At 38.7% G+C, this 20692-nt stretch overlaps 1 protein-coding gene across 3 annotated transcripts; it reads left to right on the top strand.

Moving 5' to 3' along the window:
• The first annotated feature begins 80 nt into the window (after positions 1-80).
• On the top strand, positions 81-19922 carry xkr7a (XK related 7a). Of its 3 annotated transcripts, XM_056733357.1 has the most exons (4): positions 81-347; positions 501-725; positions 14157-14356; positions 17227-19922. In XM_056733357.1, exons 2-4 carry the CDS (start codon positions 517-519, stop codon positions 18189-18191), a joined length of 1374 nt encoding a protein of 457 aa, XP_056589335.1. In that variant the 5' UTR covers positions 81-347; positions 501-516; the 3' UTR covers positions 18192-19922. The 3 variants fall into 3 exon arrangements, with proteins under 3 accessions (XP_056589335.1, XP_056589336.1, XP_056589333.1); XM_056733358.1 differs by lacking the exons at positions 14157-14356; positions 17227-19922 and adding an exon at positions 2157-4766; XM_056733355.1 differs by lacking the exons at positions 81-347; positions 501-725 and adding an exon at positions 7894-8422.
• The last annotated feature ends 770 nt before the right edge of the window (positions 19923-20692 follow it).

Raw genomic sequence — 20692 nt, 5'->3', positions numbered from 1 at the left:
ATATTTTCCATATATCGCTCAAAGAACTGTAAGTAAGCCAATAACATGCACAGTACCATAAATAACCCAGCAAGAACATATGGCGTGTATTCCCATGTCAGTGGAAAGTAAACTTTTTCTCGGATTTGTTTGAGTTCTTATTAAAGAACATAATTAAAACGCCAGGCACTCTCTCTCTCCCTCCCATAATGTCTACACAAACCTGATTAAACCTGACGATCGCGCCTTTACGCACCAAAGCGCATGCGCAAAATGTGCCGTAATGGGCAGTATCACACGGCGCTCATGAAGAACTCAACGCCGACGTTCTTCGTAGATTTATCTCGCTAAATATGACAACCAAAGTGGTAAGAATCTTTTTTCCTTGGTTGTGTTTTTCTCTACCAGGTTCACCGGATAATTGTTTGCAACAGCCTACTAAACAGTTTTCTCTTTGAAAGAAATGAAGGCGAACGAGTATTACGCTCGTGACACAAAGTTTTCCGTCTTCTCGTCAACAGTTGTAAGCGCTTCAGGATGGAGTTGATGGATGAGTTGTCCGGTGTTAGAGATGCTCTGGTCCAGCAGATGTTAAACGACACGCTGCTGCAGCGGAATTTAAGCGCGATGGATGATGTAGATGGACCACTGCCTACCAGCATAAAGATCACCGTCGTTGTGGTTTACTTGATTGTGTGCGTCGTGGGGCTCGTGGGGAACTGCCTGGTCATGTATGTAATTATCAGGTGAGAAAAAGTGTTTATATGATCTAGTGGAGTGTCTTCAAGAGAGGGGTTAGTTCAGTTTTATTGGAGGTTGGGCAAAATAATGTCATCATTGGGCTGTCATCTCTATTAATTAGACCACCATTTGCCTTTAGCTTCAGACCTTCTATAAAAAACATTCATACAACTTTCAAATAATACAATGTACCCTTAGATTTTATGTGGTTATAAATTAGTTGTGTAAAACACTTCAAGTTGTCTTGGCATCGCTTCTTCAGCAACGTCCACCAGGCAAAAATGTTTTTTTTACATTTTCCCACAGTCTGTCAGGTCTATTTTTATGGTATTGTGATTTATAATTGTTGTTCAGAGCACTCATTTCACAGTAAACTTGTACATGGTGACCATTTTTCTTAAATTGATACCCTGTTCTTGTTCTGCACATTTTCTGTTGCAGTTCTTGAGTCACATCAAAGCTGCTTGTTCATTACATTGCTAATTTAACATTTGGTTCTTTACCAACCCTCCCTGGCGTGAAACAGCTGTAGACGTGAGGCAAGACACAGCTTGCGTTTAATTATACAGTTTTTGACAACGTTTTGTGGTGAGGCCTTTCGCCATTTAACATGGAAAGCATCGCCCAAGTGTCACAAATGTATTCAGCTTTGATTGCGGAGACTGACACAGTGTGACAGCTTTATGAAAATGCTAAATATCCTTGTGATTTACGAACACTTGTTGCATGCTGTTTTGCTGTTGCATGACAGGCATTACCCTGCAGTTGTTTGTTTGCTATCGTGTTTTTGCTCAGCTCTTAAGGATTGCCATGCTCAATGTGCAGAGGTAACTTCATCGTAATAAGATGTTAGAACTCATAGTCTTTTTCAAAGGGAAATAATTGTTACAATAAAAGATGCGGTGTGTTTAAAATGCCTGTGGTGTTCAGGAAAGAATGTTTGTGTGTTCATGCACACGTGTATGGTCATTACTCACAGACGTGGTGATGTATAGTCCTATGGGCCTATTTTAAAACCTGTTGCTAGGCACTGCTTGCAGAAATTTCTTACCTCCTAAGACCAGCCTGTCTCACCGTTTCAGTTTCATTGAATTTGGAAGTCAAAATATAATTTATACAGTCCTAATTTCCTAATCAGAAAGATCCAACATATGCTTTGATCGTGAATAAATGCTTTTGAAAGATACCCTTATTCATTGTATTTCTCAATAGGACCGTCACGTCATCCAGCAACATATTCCAAACAGTGACTATAACATGCATTTTTCTTCACTTGCGTTATACATTTTCTTCAAAGAAGTGCATATAAAGCTTAAGCATTTCCTGGCATTGCATAACACATCCATGGCATTGCTTACGCAGGAAAGCTTTGTCATTGTTCTGATCCATATTTTTCCAAAGCATGCTGTAAAAAATGATCTTTGTAACTGACGCAGGTACACAAAGATGAAAACGGCCACCAACATTTACATCTTTAACCTGGCCGTGGCTGACGCACTAGTGCTTGCCACTCTCCCTTTCCAAGGCACGGATGTCCTCCTTGGATTTTGGCCTTTTGGTCTGGCTCTCTGCAAGATCGTGGTGGCCATCGACTACTACAACATGTTCACAAGTATATTTACTCTGACCTCAATGAGCGTGGATCGATACATAGCGGTCTGCCACCCCGTGCGCTCCCTGACGGTTCGTACCCCGTTTCGAGCCAAGCTGATCAACGTGGCTGTGTGGGTGTTGGCATCGGCTGTAGGACTTCCAGTCATGATCATGGGTCAGGTGGAGGAGGATTTTAACGGTACACATGTCCTTCTTGTCCTTCTTTTTAATCGCATGCATCAACCTGCCATTGTGAAGCAAACCATGACCCATTTTAATCTTTTCATGTACACGTATCTTGCTGTGCTCTCAAGCTTAACAGTGTTTACAGATGTGAATGTGTCATTTTCTATTCCATTTTCCATTGACTCATTACTCAACATAAATCACGGCACTAATTTAAATGACTTTACTTCCGACGTCCATCCAGGTGGCGAGTGTATAGTGACCCTTCCTGACCCAAGAGGACACTGGAAGCCTGTGTTTGCTACGTGCATCTTCCTCTTCTCTTTCTTGATTCCTGTGGCTGTCATAAGTTGCTGCTATGGGTTGATGATACGTCGCCTGCAGAGCGTACGTCTCCTTTCGGGCTCGAAGGAAAAAGACCGGAATCTGAGGAGGATCACCTATATGGTATTGTCAGTGGTCGCGGCCTTTGTGTTGTGCTGGATGCCAGTGCAGGTCTTAGCTTTGATCCAGGCCCTGGAGAAGGTAGATCTCGGCGGCAGCCGGGCCGCAATGGCGGCCATGCACTTCTGCATCGCTCTGGGCTATGCCAACAGTAGTTTAAACCCCTTGCTCTATGCCTTCCTGGACGAAAACTTCAAACGGTGTTTCCGTGAATTTTGCGTGTCGGCCGACCCCGGTTCATATCTAGAAGAACAGCACAAGAAGTCACTGAGGCGTGAAGAGGGGGAATGTGGTAAAATTGAGGCAGGTGTTTTACATGAGAAAGGAGAGGTTATTGATGTAGGTGCCATTCCAGCATGTGTAAATTAATGGTTTTCTATAAATCAGTGAATTTTGTATTCTTACCAAAAGAAACGTGCAATTGAGTGAGGTCATGTGAACACGAACACAGGATTAAGAATAAAGGAAATGCTTTCGTGACGCTAAACTTCACATGAAGCTTTTGTCCTAGTTCACAACAGTGAACAATTAACAAGACCATCAAATCTTTAATTGAATAGTTCACCTTAAAAATAACAATTCTGTCCTAATTTACACAGCTCTGTGGGACACAAAAGATGATATTTCGAAAAATGTGGGTAAGCAAAAACCACTGGTCCCCATTGACTTCTATTGTACGGACCCAAAACCAATGCAAGTCAATGGGGCCTAACGGTTTTCATATACCTACATTTTTTAAAATGTCTTCGTTTGTATCCTGCTGAAGAAAGAAAGTCATACAGGGGTGAAATGACAAGACGTTGTGTAAATAATAACCAAATTTCATTTGAAATGATCTATTCCTTTAGGGATAAAGGGCTCTTTATTTTAGAACCACCACTTTCCCCTTTTCTGACTTCATTGTTTATTGTAGCATTAACGAATATTTATATTATATTTATATCAAATATATATGTATGATTACTGTTTGTTGTATTATTTTTGGAAACATTCTGCTTTTGTTATGAAATTGGTGCACTGGAATTGCGAATGCTACTTATTTGATAATTGTGCTAAACAAAGTGGTGAAAATTCGACCTTTAAAGGGATAGTTCACTCAAAAATGAAAATTCTTTCATCGTTTACTCACCCTCAAGTCGTTAAAATCTGTATTACTTTGTTTACAAAAAAGAAGATACTTTGAAGAACGTTTGGGAACCAAATAACATGGTTTCCCATCTCTTCTACATAAAGAAGTAATGTAATTATATACAGTATATAATGCACACAAATAATTACTCTATTACACAAACATATATTTGCTCAGTAAATGTCTCTATATTTAAAGGTATTACATTAAAAGCTTTATGATGAATCATATGTACAGTACAGTCTGGTATTAAAATAATCTGCCATGATACTTACAGTATCTGCCTGTATATAATTTGACACCTTTAACAATGTTTAAAAATGGCAGGCTTCTGCTAATGAAGACAGGTGTTTGACATCTGTGAAATACAAATAAGACATATGGGAAACTTTATCTTGTCTCTTGTATCTGTGGTGATCATGAGGCTTTGAGATCATGTTTCTTTAAACTGTTTGTTATATGGCCAGCTTACAACTGGAGTGAAGGATCTTAAAAACATCTGTTGTTCTCTGTATAGTGAAATAAAAATAAATGCTTTCCAGATGGTGTTCTAATGCTTCATGGATGCTCAGTGTGCTTCTTTTCTTTCATCAGCCTTTTAATTCAACTCTTGACTTGACAAAAAAAACTAAAAATGATTTAGTATTTCTCTGGAAAAGAATAAACCATGTATACAGAGTGATTTAATAATGCATTAAATAACAAAATAATTGTACTGTTACACAATTTTGGTGACAGTGCATAGAAAGTGTTCTGTACTATCGAAGGTCTAATCAAATATGAGCATTTTACCCTGAAAAGTTTCACCTTCCTCATTAACCATGTGGTTATCGATCAGTGCCGACAAGTAGAAATATGAATCAGTTGAAATGCTTGAAGACATTTAGCTTTTGTAAACAAAGCCACCAGTATTAAAATCAATGTCTATCAGTGAGAAACGTTTGGTTAGGAGCAGAAAAACTTTTTAAACATTAATATCCATGTATAAATAATAATTACAGGCTATGTGCATTCCAAGAAGTTGTCAAAAGTGAAATAAAAAATGTATGAACAGTTAAGGAGGGGAAGGATTGTAATAAGTTAAAAATGGAACAAAATTACAACCAAAAAACGTGAGAGAGGTATGGAGTGATTAAAGAGGATGTCTGGTAACGGAAATAGAGGACAGGAATATATCGCCTCTGGTGGACAGATGTGCGTGGATGGAACAAATATATTTTCAACAGATTTGATGGAGGATCCAAGGACCAAAAATGTTTCCCTGTTTGGATTCCCCTTCAGCCTCAAGTCCTTCTCATTTTCCCACTTGTGACTCGTGAGCGTGTCCCTGAGTTCAGGGTTTCAATGGAACAGGTTAGAGGTGGGTTAAAGAGAATTAAAAATAAGAGATCTGCAGGCCCAGTAGTATTAATGCTGGAGTTCTTAAAGCCTGTGCTGATCAAATTTGCTGGGTGATTAGCTATATTTTGAGTGTGAGTTTACCCTTGCTAAGGATAGCCATTTTATGGAAGACAGCATGTGTAGCACCAGTCCCTAAGAAAGCTAAGCCAACTAAATTTGCACATTACAGACCTATAGCCGTAACTGCTCAGTTGATGAAGATTTTTGAGAGATTGGTTTTAAATCATATTAAGCAGATATTTTGCGATGATAAATTGCAGGTTGCCTATAAAACTGGTTAACCTTTACAAGGTATACTGTTATCAACCACATCCTCCTGTCGAGCCTCAATGCTATGGGTGTGTCTGGAATGATGCTACAATGGTTCAAGTCTTACCTCTTAGGTAGGTCATTTAGAGTATCCTGGAGAGGTGAGGTCTCTGAGTCCCAACATCTCAAAACAGGGGTGCCTCAGGGCTCAGTGCTTGGACTGTTGCTCTTTTCCGTATACATGACATCTCTACGTTCTGTTTATCGGAAACATGGCTTTCCTATCACTGTAGTAATCAAATATTGGTTTAACTTCACGGATCATGTGGCCAGCACACCCGTTCCTGTAGATTCATCCTCAACAACATTAGGAAAAATAGACCTTTCCTACCAAAGCATGCTATTCAAGTCCTAGTCTAGACTCTTGTCCTGTCCAGACTGGACTATTGCAATGCGCTACTGGCTGGACTTCAAGCCTGCACAAAAACCAAACCTCTACAGATGATCCAGAATACTGCGGCAAGAGTGGTCTTCAATGAACCGAAGAGAGCACACTTCATTCCTTTCTTCATTAAGTAACATTGGCTCCCTATAGTCACTCACATCAAAGTCAAAGCTCTGCTTTTGGCCTACAGGACCACCATTGGTCCGGCACCCCCGTATGTTTACTCGCTAATACAGATGTATGGATCCCTATGCTCTGCAAACGGACGACGTCTCTCACGTACCTTCTCTGGATCTGTTCCACATTTGTGGAGTGATCTACCCGCTGCTACAAGATCAACAGATTCTGTAGCCATCTTTAAGAATCGGCTGAAAACACTTCCATCAGTACCTGGCCGATTAGTTCCTACTTCCATCTCTTTTCTACTCTTTCTATCCTTTTAAAAATAGCTTTGTATACTGTGGTAGGCTATATGAGATGAGTTTTACTGCGCTTAGGATTTTTGTTGTCCTTATTTTTTGCCAAATTCTTCCATTGTTTACCTCATCTGTAAGTCGCTTTGGATAAAAGTGTCTGCTAAATGTAATGTAAATGTAAGTGTTAACGTTGTGTTTGTGCATTGAGGTGGCCATTGCGCCAAAATGGTCTTGTCATTTTTAGTAAGACCATTTTAAAAGTTTATATATACAAATATACTATCTATGAGAAAGGGGGGACATCTAGAGATGCTGTTTCTACTGAAAAACAGTTGATCTGTTTATAGATGACCCATCCCTTAGGCGTCATTAATGTTACCAGTAGGTGGCAGAACAATCACAGAAACGGATCTGCGCTGGTTGTCACGGTTCACTGCGAACACCAGAAAGCTGGTTAGTTTCACTCAAATGTTTTAGCAATAGCTAGGACTAGACAAGAAATAATTCTACAGAAATGCAATAAACTGAGTATTATACGGTCAATTTATTAAGTTTTCCGTACAAAACGGGGTAATAGATAAAACAATACGTTTTATGAACATGGTTCGTATTTATTTTATTAAAGACATTATCTATAGCATTTCTACACAGCTTTATTCATAAAACCATAATGTGAACTGATTGTTCTTGTTGTTGACTTGCTGTGTTAAAAATCCATTTGCACTAAAAAGAAACTTTATAACATCAGTTTAGTCATTATGCCCATTGGGCCCCGCTCGTTACATATGCAAATGACTTTGAAGTACTTACTTCTAATTGTTTGGTTGTGTCCAATGCATTTAATCCTGAATAGTATTATTATTGCGATAATAATTTAGTAGCCTAAAGATAACAATTGATTAATTGTTATTTATATTTTATAATAATTATAATATAGATTGTAATATTATTTTGTATTTTTAACCATTTGTTAGATAAGTTCGATTAATTCCATAAAAAAATGCATCCCGAAAAATCGACATATAAGCGAGATTTAACCATCCCACCTTCAGTAAGACAAAGAGACCAACCACCTAATATGCTCAATTCGCCGTATTATCAATTGAATTTCACCTATGCTTAAAATCCCCCAACGCAGTCATAATTTGCGATGATAAACTCATTTCACGAGGAAAACAGGTTCAATTCATGTTGGAATAACGAGGACCGTTTTCCTCCCAGCCCTCTTTTCTCCCTCCCTCGTTCCTCCCACACAGACACGCGACCCCCCCTCGCTCCTCTCTCCCGTTTCTCTTTTCCATCCACTCTCTTTTCTACAACAAACATGGCCGCGAAATCAGACGGCACAGCCGTTTCTTTGCAGAATGACATTCCGCCAACGTGCCTGCCCGGTCCGGAGCAACCTCCGCCGTGCCGTCCCGCCGGGAAAGAGTTTTCTCTGCTGGACTGCAGCTGGACCCTATGCGCCCTCTTGGTGTTTTTTTCGGATGGTGCTTCAGACCTGTGGCTGGCTGCCGACTACTATCTCAGGCGGGAATACTTGTGGTTCGCGCTGACTCTCGTTTTCATCCTCATTCCGTCCGTCGTGGTGCAGGTGCTCAGTTTCCGATGGTTCGCGTACGATTACTTGGACGCGAACGGAAGCGGCACGGCCGCGGCTGCTATAGTGGCGGCGTCCAATGGAGAGAGTCAGTTCAGCACCAAGGACAGCGAACAACGGGGCGCTGGCCGTTCCGCTGTGGTCACCGGAACCCGGAGCAGGGCTGAGACGTGCTGCAGAGCATGTGTGTGGCTCTTTCAAAGCATCGTGCATATTCTTCAGCTGGCACTGGTGTGGAGGTATGTGAGTGCGCGTTCTTTGATTTAACGCGAATGATACGCCTAGTGTAAATTCATGTAACGTGTCACATCAGCAGTTCATTCAGCAACATCATATCTTCAGTTCTTCATCCTGTGTGTGTGTGTCCTCTTTCATACAATAGCGTAACACACCCACGTCAAGGGTAATCATGACCATATCAATAGAATTGCAATACATATTCAATAGAGGACTACAACTTTATGAGGTCAATATTTATGTAGTTTGCAAAGAATGATTGCAGAGAACAAGCAGGACATCACATTCATAGGAACATCACTGCTGATATATAAAAATCAATCACATATGAGAAAATCATGTCAGTGAGGAGAGGAAATCCTCATTTTTATGAATGTGGCTGTATTTCCTGTTGCCAGTCCATCATTATCTCCAAGCCATTTGGTTCCAGGCCCCTCCTCCTCCTCCACCTCTTATGAGCTTCTGGGTCAATAATCTCCCAGAGAGACTCCTCCACTCATTCAATCTGTCCACTAGAAATCGCCTTATATATGCACACTCTGAAATCCCTTTGTCTTTACAGGATTGGAAATGAGTAGCTCACTGGAATTTCCTCTTTTTCATGTTATTTACCATTGATTTTTTACTTGATTTTAACATGTTATAGTTTCTGCACTGTGGATACTGTTGATATGAGATGACTGTGTAAGTGTCTTTAAGGTGTTGGGCATCTAAATAGACAACACAAATACAACATTTTAATCAATGCCCACGCTAAGATGAAATATACATCATGCTGTATGAATCAATAGTACTACACATACAGGCATGTGCATGCGGTGATATGCTCAACCTCCTGTTTGTGTGGATCAGCAGTGACGGGACTAAGCTTCTGTGTGAGTGGACATTACCCTGCTGGCTAACCCGCCGGGTGAAACAGAGTAATGATGTTTGCTGTCATTGATATCACGCAGCTGCCAGCCATTTCAATCAAACGTCATCTCCTGTCACAACTTGTAATTGCTGTCCTTTGCCTATGTCCTTTTGGTTAAAGGATTTCCATTTTTGGAAGAGCATGTATGTTTCTTGGGTTATTGACCTTTGCCTGCAGTCATTTTAGAAGTGAATCATGCCACATTTACCATAATAAGTATTTTGCACAATTCATATATATTTGGAAAAGGATGAATTTCAATAATTCAAAGTAATTAGAGCCAGTCAGCTAGCAAGAAGACAGAGATGAGGGAATAATTTTCATCTCATTTAAATAAATCGAACCATTAGCCCATTTTATTCACAAATTAGCATTGAGATTTTTTGCCTGTGCCCCGCTGAGCTTTGCACCAATGAATATATAATTCATTCAAAACATTTTTAGTGCAACCACATGAAACAGCACTGGCACTGCGGCTGATGTCTAATAAAAATGTTGTGCACTGTCACTCTCTCGGTTTGCTATTTAAAGTTCCTGTTTAGTAATACATTTGACCATTTTCTCTGTTTGGCCTGCAATAAACCCCCTGAACACTTTCTGACTGAATCTTTGCTTAAAAGCTTCTGAGCGGAGCTTTACACACGCTCTGTTTTTGTTTGATTGGAATTAGCAGTAATGCCATTAAATCTGCCACCAGCGCTGGGCTTGTCACATCGGTGCATTATAGGGATTATAGACATTGTGTTAACCTGCAGCAGTCAGCAGATGAGAAGCAATAGGTGAAGATGTGAAAGTAAAGGGTATTTTTAGTGTCTGTGATGTTTCCAGAAAGCTTTAATTTCTATTTGAAGCATAAATTGGGTTATTTTATCTGATCATTTAGGATTGTTAGGTATTGCCTTGAAAATGTAATAATAACCTCTTTTGTATTCCATATAAAAAGTGACATAAGTGACATGAAGGTGGGCAGACGATGCATTCAGTTTAAAGTAAAATGGTCTGTGAAAGAGGCGTCTGAGCAAATTCAGATGTGAGTGGGTGATTTGTGCCAAAGTGTTTTTGAGTTGTTTTGCAATGGATGGTAATAATAAGGTTCCATTTAAAATCCAATTTTTTTAGGCATAAAAACCCAAATATTTTGCAAATATTAAGGCAGAGAATTTGACCTAGTTCAATGCATGCTTTCAATTCTGTATTTTACGGTGAAACCCTTGAGAGAACACCTGCATTATAGTCATTCAAGTTTAATAATTTCCTCGTAGAGCACTGCCCGATGCACAGTTTAACAAAAAAGAGAAGTCTTTCTTACTTTGTATACTTTAGTTGTTTGTTCACTCAGTTCATGCTCGCAGTAGCTGTCATCAACATATTTGGCCAAAGACCTTGAACTCTTATAGGTGTTCAATAATATTTCAGTAAAAATCATTTTATTGAGTAATGTTTTTTATTGAGTCCATCATGAATGGTTTAATTAAAGATTTCTCCTGTTGAGTGTGCCAAGAGTTTGTTTAAAATCCTCTCTGCCTTTCAAAAGAGTTATAAATAGATCCAATGCATTAGACTTTTCCAGCTGGGCTGACACTCAGACATTATACATTTGTGTATTCATATGGATGATCAAAAGTGAATGCACCAATTTAAAAATATACCATCTGCTACGATGAGATAAGTTACAGCTGTTGTGAGATTGATTCACCCCTGTGGGCATCAAAGTTAAGCTCTGCCCAGGAGGACAGGGTTCTTGGGGAGGATGTCTGTAACTGTTGGCCAAACAGCTTAATGCCTTCTTGAAACATATCCCTGAGAGTCGATTCACTGAGATTAACTGTGAGAAGAAAAGAAACCTAATAAAACTCTAGCCGCATTTGCTGTGTGTTTGATAAATTGGGGGAAGATGCAGGCAACTGTGGATTTTAGTGAGATTTAGGCCTGTTTGTGAATGGCAGATCTGAAAGAGCTGATCACTGAATTGGGTGCTAAAACTAACATTTTAAAACATCTTCTTAGGACTCTGGTGCAGGAAAGGCCATAAAAGTGGTATTTGCTTCAAATGCAAGAAAGACGTTTTCCGACATTTTCCTAAGTGCCTTTTCCCCAAAGCCATATAAATCACCAAGCTTAAATTCATATATAACTTTTGTTTACTTTATTCAATTATTTTACACTTACTGTAAATGGACGGCAATAAAAGTTGTTCACGTTCCCTTTATTTTCCACACTTAACTTTCTTTTGAACCAGATGCAATATGTCTGTATAAAAGAGCCTTATCACTGGTCAGCTGTATTTTTTTTTTTTATATAATATAAAATATTTTGTCACATTTTTTATTAATCTTAGATGACTATCTAAATCATTTAAGGTCCTAAAATATGCAGCCGTGCATTGAAAAAATTAAGATATTTGAAATATAAATCAGCATTTCTAGATTGTGACCATTCCAGTCCAGTGTTTGTTGAATTTCAAACCTCAGAAATCACTTTGGGTCATCCAACGGCAATGTGAAATGACAAGACACAACTGTCATACAAATCAAGGTTATAAAAATATATTAAATACATGCACAAATATCACGGTTGTGTTACTTAAAGGTGAATACGAACTAAAATAGGTCTAGAAAATACAGAGCATCTTTCTTTTGTTTTGACCCATTTCTCCAGTTTTAAATTCCTGCAAATAAATGCAAAAAGAAACAATATTTTTGTGTGACATTTAGGAGAAATAGACAACAATAATCATTTGAACTAAACACATACCTAGAAATAGTGCATTTTAAAATCTCTAAAATGCTCGGTTGTATTCTTACATAAGATTTATCATGTTTAATGAAGCATATTTTAATGTAGGCTTTTCAACCGCTTGACAGTCAAAGTTAACTGGGATGACAGTTTTGAGCATTACTGTGTACTTGATTGAAATGAATAGGAACAGTCAGGGAAGGACGTTTTTGAGATATTTTGACAGTGAAACCTTTTGACGGAGGGGGATTCTGGTCTACTAAACGAATAACTAAGAAATGCTTATAAAGTCACTTGAAATCAATTTCCGTTGTCGAGATTCAAGACAGAATCAATCTGTCATCTTTCATCGAAAAGCACAGCCCTGCTGAGACACTGCAGCATTTCCTGCGTTAAAGTGTATTGTAACAGAATTAGGAAAATGGAAGTGCTTTCTTTTTTTCTGTCTTTATAGATCCTTTCACAAAATGCAAGAAGATACAGTATGTAAAGTATTATTTAAAGTATTTTTCTTTCTCTCCCACTTATTCACTATCTTTTAATCATTGGCTTAAAGGCACAGTATATATGTTGACGGATGCCTATAGCTGTTCCACTTGAGTTACAAAATAGACCAATTTGACTGAAAACTGTTGAATTAAGATGACATTCGGTGGCAGATGAACAGCAGTGGACTGAGTTTGTTTTGACAGAAATCAATCAAACATGAAAGACTTTTCTGAAGGCAGACTGGAGAAACCTTTCAATAGATGCAATGCAGAGTTTTTATGTAAAATACAGAGGATTGTTGGTTACGTTAGTGGTTTTCAAGTTTGAAGATAAAAACACTGTGGAGACTGAAACTAAATAAATACAAAACTCAAAGGTATTAAAAAAATGTCTGTCTTTTTTTAAACGATTGCTGTTCATATTTACTATCTATATATGATTCACATAAGATGAGAGTTTGGTAATGTTAAAAGCAAAGTAATGGGCAAAGCTAAATTACAGTGTTTTTTCAGTTGTCTCCATGGAGATTTGCTTTGCCTGCCAATCGTTGCTGTTCGTTTAAAGATCTTCTCCCAGCTTTGGAGCTGTCTGTCGACTTCAACACTATCAGGCGTTCTCATTTTTCTAAGGAAATAAAGAGTTTTCTGGCCAGGGTGCAGGCTTTGATTTTGTGTGATGGCATCCTCGTGCCCAGGGGGACAAAATTTTACAAGCAAAGAGACAGCTTCAATGCTCTTTCTCTCATTGGTAATATACCCTTTGTTCATCCAATAGGAGAAGTCGCTTGTCAAAAGCACATATGCTGACAGCCATCCTCTCAGGCTGTGTTCTGCTTGCTTTTCAGCGGCTGCTTTTTTCACTTGCACAGCCAGTTGTGAAAGGATGTGGAGAAATTTTATAGAACGTGTCAAGTCAGGGTGATTCATTCTGCCAATTTCCTGACATCCAGAAAGCACTGCGATTGCTCTCTGCACCCTTGAAACAAGCTAAAACATCATGAAACTTCCTGTCAAAAGAAGCAAATGAACTCCAGTGAAAGTGAGATTTTGCAAGGCGCTCACATAAATATATTTCAAAGCACAGCTGCTTCGCTTGTTAAATTGATCATTTCTTGCTTCATATCTACCAAAATTGTCACGGCCCGCTCTTCAGTAAAGGATGATGATGTTTACGTTAATTCAGCTTTCTGCGGCACTAATGTCCATCTTACTGGATATGTGCTCTTGAAATGTGAAGTTAGGATAGAGATAGTGCTTCCTCTTCAAAACACATGTTTTTTGACATCTGTGCTATATCAAGTGACCTTGATGTGTCTCACAAGACATCTGCGACAGTGTTGCTGAGGACAAAACATGAAAAGTTGGAACACTGTTGTTCGCTGGCATTCTGCCCGGACAAGGTGTATTGCAGCTGGTCGCCGTCACATTGCATCCACACAGACTTTTGGTGTATTCTAAGTTTACATCGTTGAAACTGTTTTGCATTTTAAATTACATACCTAAGCTTGTTCACAGAAATGTTTAAAGGTCATCTTTTATTTGTAGTTTTCATGATACACTCTGATGATGTTTTTGTCCTCTTCCCTGGCTGTATCTCAGGTATGTTGATGCCTTATATTTGGGTGTACAAAGCCGCTGGCCTGGGAGCCATGAACACAGGCATTTCTACTGGCGAAGGATGTTTGTCAGCGCTGATATCAGCATGCTGAGGCTGCTGGAGACATTTATGAAGAGCGCCCCTCAACTCGTTCTGCAGCTCAGCATTGTGGTCCAGACCAGCGAGGTTCTGCCCCTGCAGGGTAAGTCCCTCTCCAAACAATGTCTATGATTGAAGAATGGTGTAGTCCAGCACTTACATGTGACAAAGTCTGTAAAAAAACAGGTCTCAAAATCTAATTTCACAATTATTTCAATATTTGATATAGTCTTCCTCAGTCAATACTAAAGATATCAAGGTTACATTTTTACAGAACGTTCTTTACATAAGAATTTTATGTAGAAAACAGTAGATTATTGAGCTGGGTTTTTTACAGACTGGACAACGTATAATTATGCATATACCTGCATCCATAACTCAAAATGTTCCACAGTCCTAGAGACGGTCATTTTAAAGGTTTGTATTGCTAATATAGTTTTGCAAGACGTAAACAACACTGGTCCAGAAGCACTTCCTGTTTCATTTTTTGTTTGTTTTTTGTATTTCACAAACATTTTCTTTAACATTTCGATTAAGTTCTAAATGTTCTGTTGGTTGTTGTGTGTGTGCGATTGTGTAGTCTTAAACTGAACTGAAAGCGAAACAGGAAGTGCTTTTGGACCAGTGCTGTTTATGTCTTGCAAAAGGGTTTATATGTATTCTATATATTACATCATTTTTCAGTGTTCTTTTAATAATATTTTTTCGTCATATTTATAATGTTTTTTTTTAAATATAAACAGAAAAATTACAATTAAATGATACATTTCATTTGTATTTTTTATGTTTTAATTTATTTAGATTTTAGTTCACAACATGCATAGCATAGCAGCTAATTTTCATATTAACTGGTAATTTAGCAAGAATATTAGTGAATATGGAATACATGGTACATGTTTTATATTATTGTGCATACAACTAAAAAATTGGATCGAAATAATAGAAATATGAATAGCTCATTCAGGGTAATAGAAACATAACTATATAGAAACATGAAACTTCATTATGAAAGGTCTTTATATACCTCTATATAGTTTATATAGTTGAGTATATTATATAGCATTTCTGTCAATAGATCCCCAAAAATTCCACATTGTACCTTTAAATAATTTCTATAATAATTAATCTCAGATCGGCACTCTCACACAATTTGTCTTATTATGCCCTGCAAGAGGGCTATCCAATTTTGCAATAAAAAAGGAGAAATACCATTGAACATGAAAAATAAAGTAATCAAATAATAAATTAGAAAATGACCAGGGCTGGGTTTCCCCAAACCATCGCTACGTCATTCTTAAGTTATACCTTAAGAGTGGAAGAGATACATTCTTAAGAACGACGTAGTGATACAAAGGTTTCAGGAAACCCCGCCCAGAAAATTAGACGTACATGTTAGTGTCATGGTTGCATTTCACAATCAGTGTTAATTGTAGTTGTATTGTCTTTGGCTCTGTCAGACAAAACAGGACATGCAATAGTTACAAACCCACCTGACAGGTGCCTTTACTTACAGAGCCGAGAGAACTTACTGCTGCTTTAGTACCACTCCACGGGAACAATTGTCGCCTCAGTCAGATGTTCCCAAGGGAATTTTATCCAAATGTCAAACAGGAAAGTGACTCAAGAACAGCCAGAGATACTTTAAAGCATGATGTGATCCTTATTTAAAGGCTGTCGTTTTACGCCATGATCCAGTGGAGCTGTATTTGTACTGTTGAAGGCTTACTCATATAACATTCAGTCAAATTGCTGAAGACATCATTTTCACAAAGATAAAAATGAATGCCAAAAAGAGGCTAAATGTGATATCACATCAAGGCATAGGCGGCTCTCAGGATACCTCACCTTAGAGTCAGCAGTGTACAGAATACAGACTGCAGGGCAAGACTTTTTCCTTGGTTTGGCCTGACCTGCACTTTTTTAGTACAAGGATTTTCCCTTGTGTGCAAAGAGTGATGTTATGGATATTGCTGGGTCTGCCACAACCACTCAGAATCACATTTAGCACTGTGGATGACGGCTGGAGAAGTAATGACTTTGTTCCTGCTGATTAGAAGAGATTCTCCATTTGACTTCTCCTGAGTAAGTGGACGAGCTGATGAATGGTCAGACAAGCACCTGATCAAAAATTCATGAGAGCTTCTTCATGCTCTACAGCACTCGAACAGAATTTTGTTTTTTTTAAGTTAAAGGGGGCATGGGGTTTCTATTCTTTGTTAATATTATTAGATCAATTCATCATTTTAAGGATGAAACATTAGTAGATTGATTTTATTTGAAACTCAGAAACAGATCATGACAATTCCTATTGAAATCGTTGACTTTTGCACATCATTAACTTTGAAAACCAACCCATTTCATGACACTCTTGAATCATCTTTTGATTGACTTATGTTTTATAGGAACAGTTCACCCAAAAATGAAAATTCTGTCTTCATTTACTCACCCTCAAGTTGTTTCAAATCTGAATAAATGTCTTTGTTTTGATGAACACAGAGAAAGATATTTGGAAGAATGTTTGTAACCAAACAGTTCTTGGCCACCATTGACTACCATAGTTGGAAAAATAGCTTTGTACACTTCTCTGTTCTGTTGAACCCAAAATATATTTGAAGAATGTAGGAAAGCAAACAGTTCTGGGGGACTTTTGACCACCATTGTATTTTGTCCTACTATATTAGTCAATGGTGGCCAAGAACTGTCTGGAACAACTCCAGAGTGAGTAAATAATGACAGAATTTTTATTTTGGTGTAAACTGTCCCTTTCAACTCTTATTGCCTAGGAAAGCAATTGATATTGTGACTAGATAGGCACAAATTTTCTATCCTCTTTAATACACGAAACACCACATAAAACATCCCATTCATATTTTTTCAGCGGTCTAAAATCAATTTGTAAATAATAGCATAATTCAACTGTTTATTTGCTTCCACCCACTCTGCATCACTTTCTCACTGTTTCGTTGCTTCCAGGTCTGTCTGCATCAGCCTCTCTGGTGTCTCTGAGCTGGATGATGGCATCTTACCAGAAGGCGTTACGGGACTCCCGTGACGACAAGCTCCCCATGTCGTATAAAGCTGTGATGGTGAACGTGCTGTGGCACCTGTTCACAGTGGGAGCTCGTGCCATGGCCTTAGCTCTTTTTGCCTCCATCTCCCAGCCCTACTTTGGCATTTTCATTGTGGCCCACTGGTGCGCCATGACTTTCTGGATCATCCAGGGCGAGACCGACTTCTGCATGTCCAAATGGGAGGAAATCATCTACAACATGATGGTGGGCATTGTGTACATCTTCTGTTGGTTCAGCGTGCGTGAGGGCCCCACGCGGTGCCGCCTGCTCCTCTACACCCTCATAATCCTGATTGAGAACGTGGCCCTTACTGCCATTTGGTACATATACCGCAGTTCACCCACCTCAGACTTCTACGCTGTGGTGATAGTTTGCGTGGTGGCCTGCAGTTACGCCCTGGGCACGTTTTTTATGTTTGTCTATTACTGCCTGCTTCATCCTGACGGGCCTGTGTCTGGGACCTATATTGGATGCTGTGGGGTGCAGGTGGGTGCCGTTTCAGATCCATGTATCTCTTCTCCCACCTCCGCCGCCCCTTTGGATGCGGTAAGCAGCCCGCCACGGACACTGCAGAGGACTAAAGGAGGTGAGTCGGTTGCTGGCGGAGACAATGGAGACGTTTTTAAAGTGCGTCCCGTTGCGGGCTCACGAACCCCCGCACCCCGCCTCACCCCAAGGACAGAGGGTCCGGTAATTCGCATCGACCTGCCAAGGAAACAGTACCCAGCGTGGGACGCACACTTCATTGATCGCAGACTGCGAAAGACCATCTTAGTATTAGAAAGTGCGGCACCAGTCACACCAAGGATCCAGTACCGGTGTCTAGGCACACCGAAGGAGGTGATGGAGTATGAGACGACAGTCTGAACGTTAGCGATGCTCACAAGATAGATTAGCTGCTTATCTTGTTTAAATTCAGGATATTATGTGGGCAAAGTGTGTCCTCTCTAGCTGTATTTGGTGAAGATGCAGTAGATGTTTGGGAGAGGGAGGGGAAACTTGCCCCCGTGTTGACCTGGCATGATGCACCGGTGTCTGGAAAAGAGCCAGCCTGTGGTGACATCCGATATTAATGTTGGGAGGTTGTGCAGGAAGCCAAATGCTCCAAACAAAAAAAACGTAGATCACAAAAGCAACAAAGGCAATGTATGTTGAACAAAGTAACCCTTTCAGTGTGATACATCGACAGTGATGGTGCTTAAACAGATCATAAACACCATTCTGGATGTTTTAAAAACTCTCGGGGCAACTGGCCTGAACAGTATTTACCGAATCTAATCGGTGGTAATGTGTTTTGTTTCTCTGAGGTTGTGATACCAAGGCCTTAATGATTTTAATCTTGGCCGTTCAGCATCTGAAAGGTGCATTTCAACCATCTTCAGCGTCTATTCTGTCATTGGCGATTATGAGAACAAATTGCGTCCAGGTTTTTTTCTCTAAAAGAAAATTAGCAACTTAAAAAGCTCCTGATAACGTTATCAGGTATTGTTAAGCACAGAATGTAATGCCATCAAGGACAAATTTCACTCATAGGAATTCTAATCTCCTCTCTTGATTTGTAAAAAGATTTACCATTATTCACCATTGAGGTCCCTTTTAAGTGGACATTTTTCAATGAATTTGTTTTGTTGTTTTTGTAAATGTTCTCAAAGGACATTAGTATCTTAATAGAGATAATAAGTCTGATGCTTTAAAGTGGTTAGGTGCATCTTCAGTAATAATGTTTCTCTCAAGGTCAAGGAATCCTGATTATTTAGGAAGTTTATTTATTGAATGCCTGACATTTAAAAGGGAATATGGTAGGACAGCAGCATTTTAAAAAGGACATACTTGTCTAAGCTAAAAAACATTTGGGAGCTCAAATGTTAAAGTTGCTCATTGTACTGAGGTCAGTTTAAAGAATGAAAATCGTTTAGCATATGTTTACATGTTTTGAAACGGTTCTCTTTTTACGATTCATTAATGATTCATAAAAATGTAATCAGCAGTATGATTATGCCATTTCGTGTAATTTGCATTATGTATTTGCAATAATACTCATAAATGTTTCAATTGTGAATTGTACGTTTGAAAATGCATATGAAGAAATCTACACAGTGTCTTCTGTCTTATTATTATATATTACTTCATTTACATGTTTTTAATGACTGTTTGGGTTTTATTGTGGTTTTTACTTTTTATATTAAGGCTATCCATACATCTTTCTTTCTTTCTTGCAGTAACTCTGTTCTAGAACTCAAATGACAGCTTTGGTGAGAACATGTCATCATTTTTATTTGACTTTATATGGCTGTTTGATAGGAAAACTTTCATCATTCATTCTGCTATGTTGACTGATATCATGTTACCACCTAGTGAGTTAACTCATTGAAACAAAAACACTTTTGGCATAACTGTTATGTCCGTTTTGTACTGTGTTACTATGTTGGTGCTAGCTGGACCACCTCAGCACAGCTTCTGTATGCTATTAATGTGGATCATATTCATTCACTCTGGTTAATGCTGGATTTTACCATAGACGCAATGAAAGACTTTAAGCCTTACACTGCACCTGCAAGACTGTTGCTGTCGAATACAAAAACAAAACAAAAAGTTGAACTTCAGCCATGTGTTTTATTTCGAATAAAAGCAAAGTTGTGTGTTTACTGACCGGACCAAAGCATCAACACATTGTGTTTTGTTGTGCTTTTAATGTTTAACTGAACTGTACATGTCATAATGCACTCATGTGGAAATTAGCTAAATAGATTTTATCCAAGCTTTTATCACCCACGTTTTTTTCCTGCAGGAATTGAACCCATTATTTTGGATACCTAGGTATTCTAGCATCCTAATTCTAACATATCCACACAATCGATAATCCGATCAGTGTCATTCATAATTTGGCATCAATTGGCATTCACAAGCTTTTAGAACTCTACATTACACTGTTTTATGTAATATGTCCTTGCTGCCAAGCATGGCGGATGTCTCATCCAAGGTCTTCAGTACCATTTGACTGGTACTGTATAGGGCCAATGAGTCTTAAATATGAATCACCTAGAGCTGAATGAATTTGACTGGATCAAAAAGAGACAGATGGCTCTAAAAGTAAAAGAAATTAATTAAAAAAAGTATTTCAGCACACTGCTTTTTAGGATCAGTGCAAAAGTATAGATTATGAATGTCTGATCATGTAGAGTATTGTCATGTTTATAATCCTGTTCTCAACCGTATTAATGTTTTTAAACAATTGCTTCAAAATTCATTATTCGTATAAACATATTTTATTAAAAGAACATAGGTATTTCATTATGTCTCATACTGGTTAACATCTGGCATAGATCAAATCAGTCATGTATGACATTCAAACAATTCATCTGTCAAAC

The sequence above is a fragment of the Triplophysa dalaica genome, chromosome 20 (assembly GCF_015846415.1).
Source record: "Triplophysa dalaica isolate WHDGS20190420 chromosome 20, ASM1584641v1, whole genome shotgun sequence".
NCBI classification, from domain to species: domain Eukaryota; kingdom Metazoa; phylum Chordata; class Actinopteri; order Cypriniformes; family Nemacheilidae; genus Triplophysa; species Triplophysa dalaica.
The sequence above is the reverse complement of the archived record's forward strand: the minus strand, read 5'-3'. Positions and strand labels throughout refer to the sequence as shown.

Bases quoted from the DNA above. Each gene is read 5' to 3' on its own strand.
- xkr7a (XM_056733355.1), top strand. From the start codon at position 7,908: ATGGCCGCGAAATCAGACGGCACAGCCGTTTCTTTGCAGAATGACATT. The intron at 8,423-14,156 runs GTATGTGAGTGC...GCTGTATCTCAG, and splicing joins CAGCTGGCACTGGTGTGGAG to GTATGTTGATGCCTTATATT. The intron at 14,357-17,226 runs GTAAGTCCCTCT...CGTTGCTTCCAG, and splicing joins CGAGGTTCTGCCCCTGCAGG to GTCTGTCTGCATCAGCCTCT.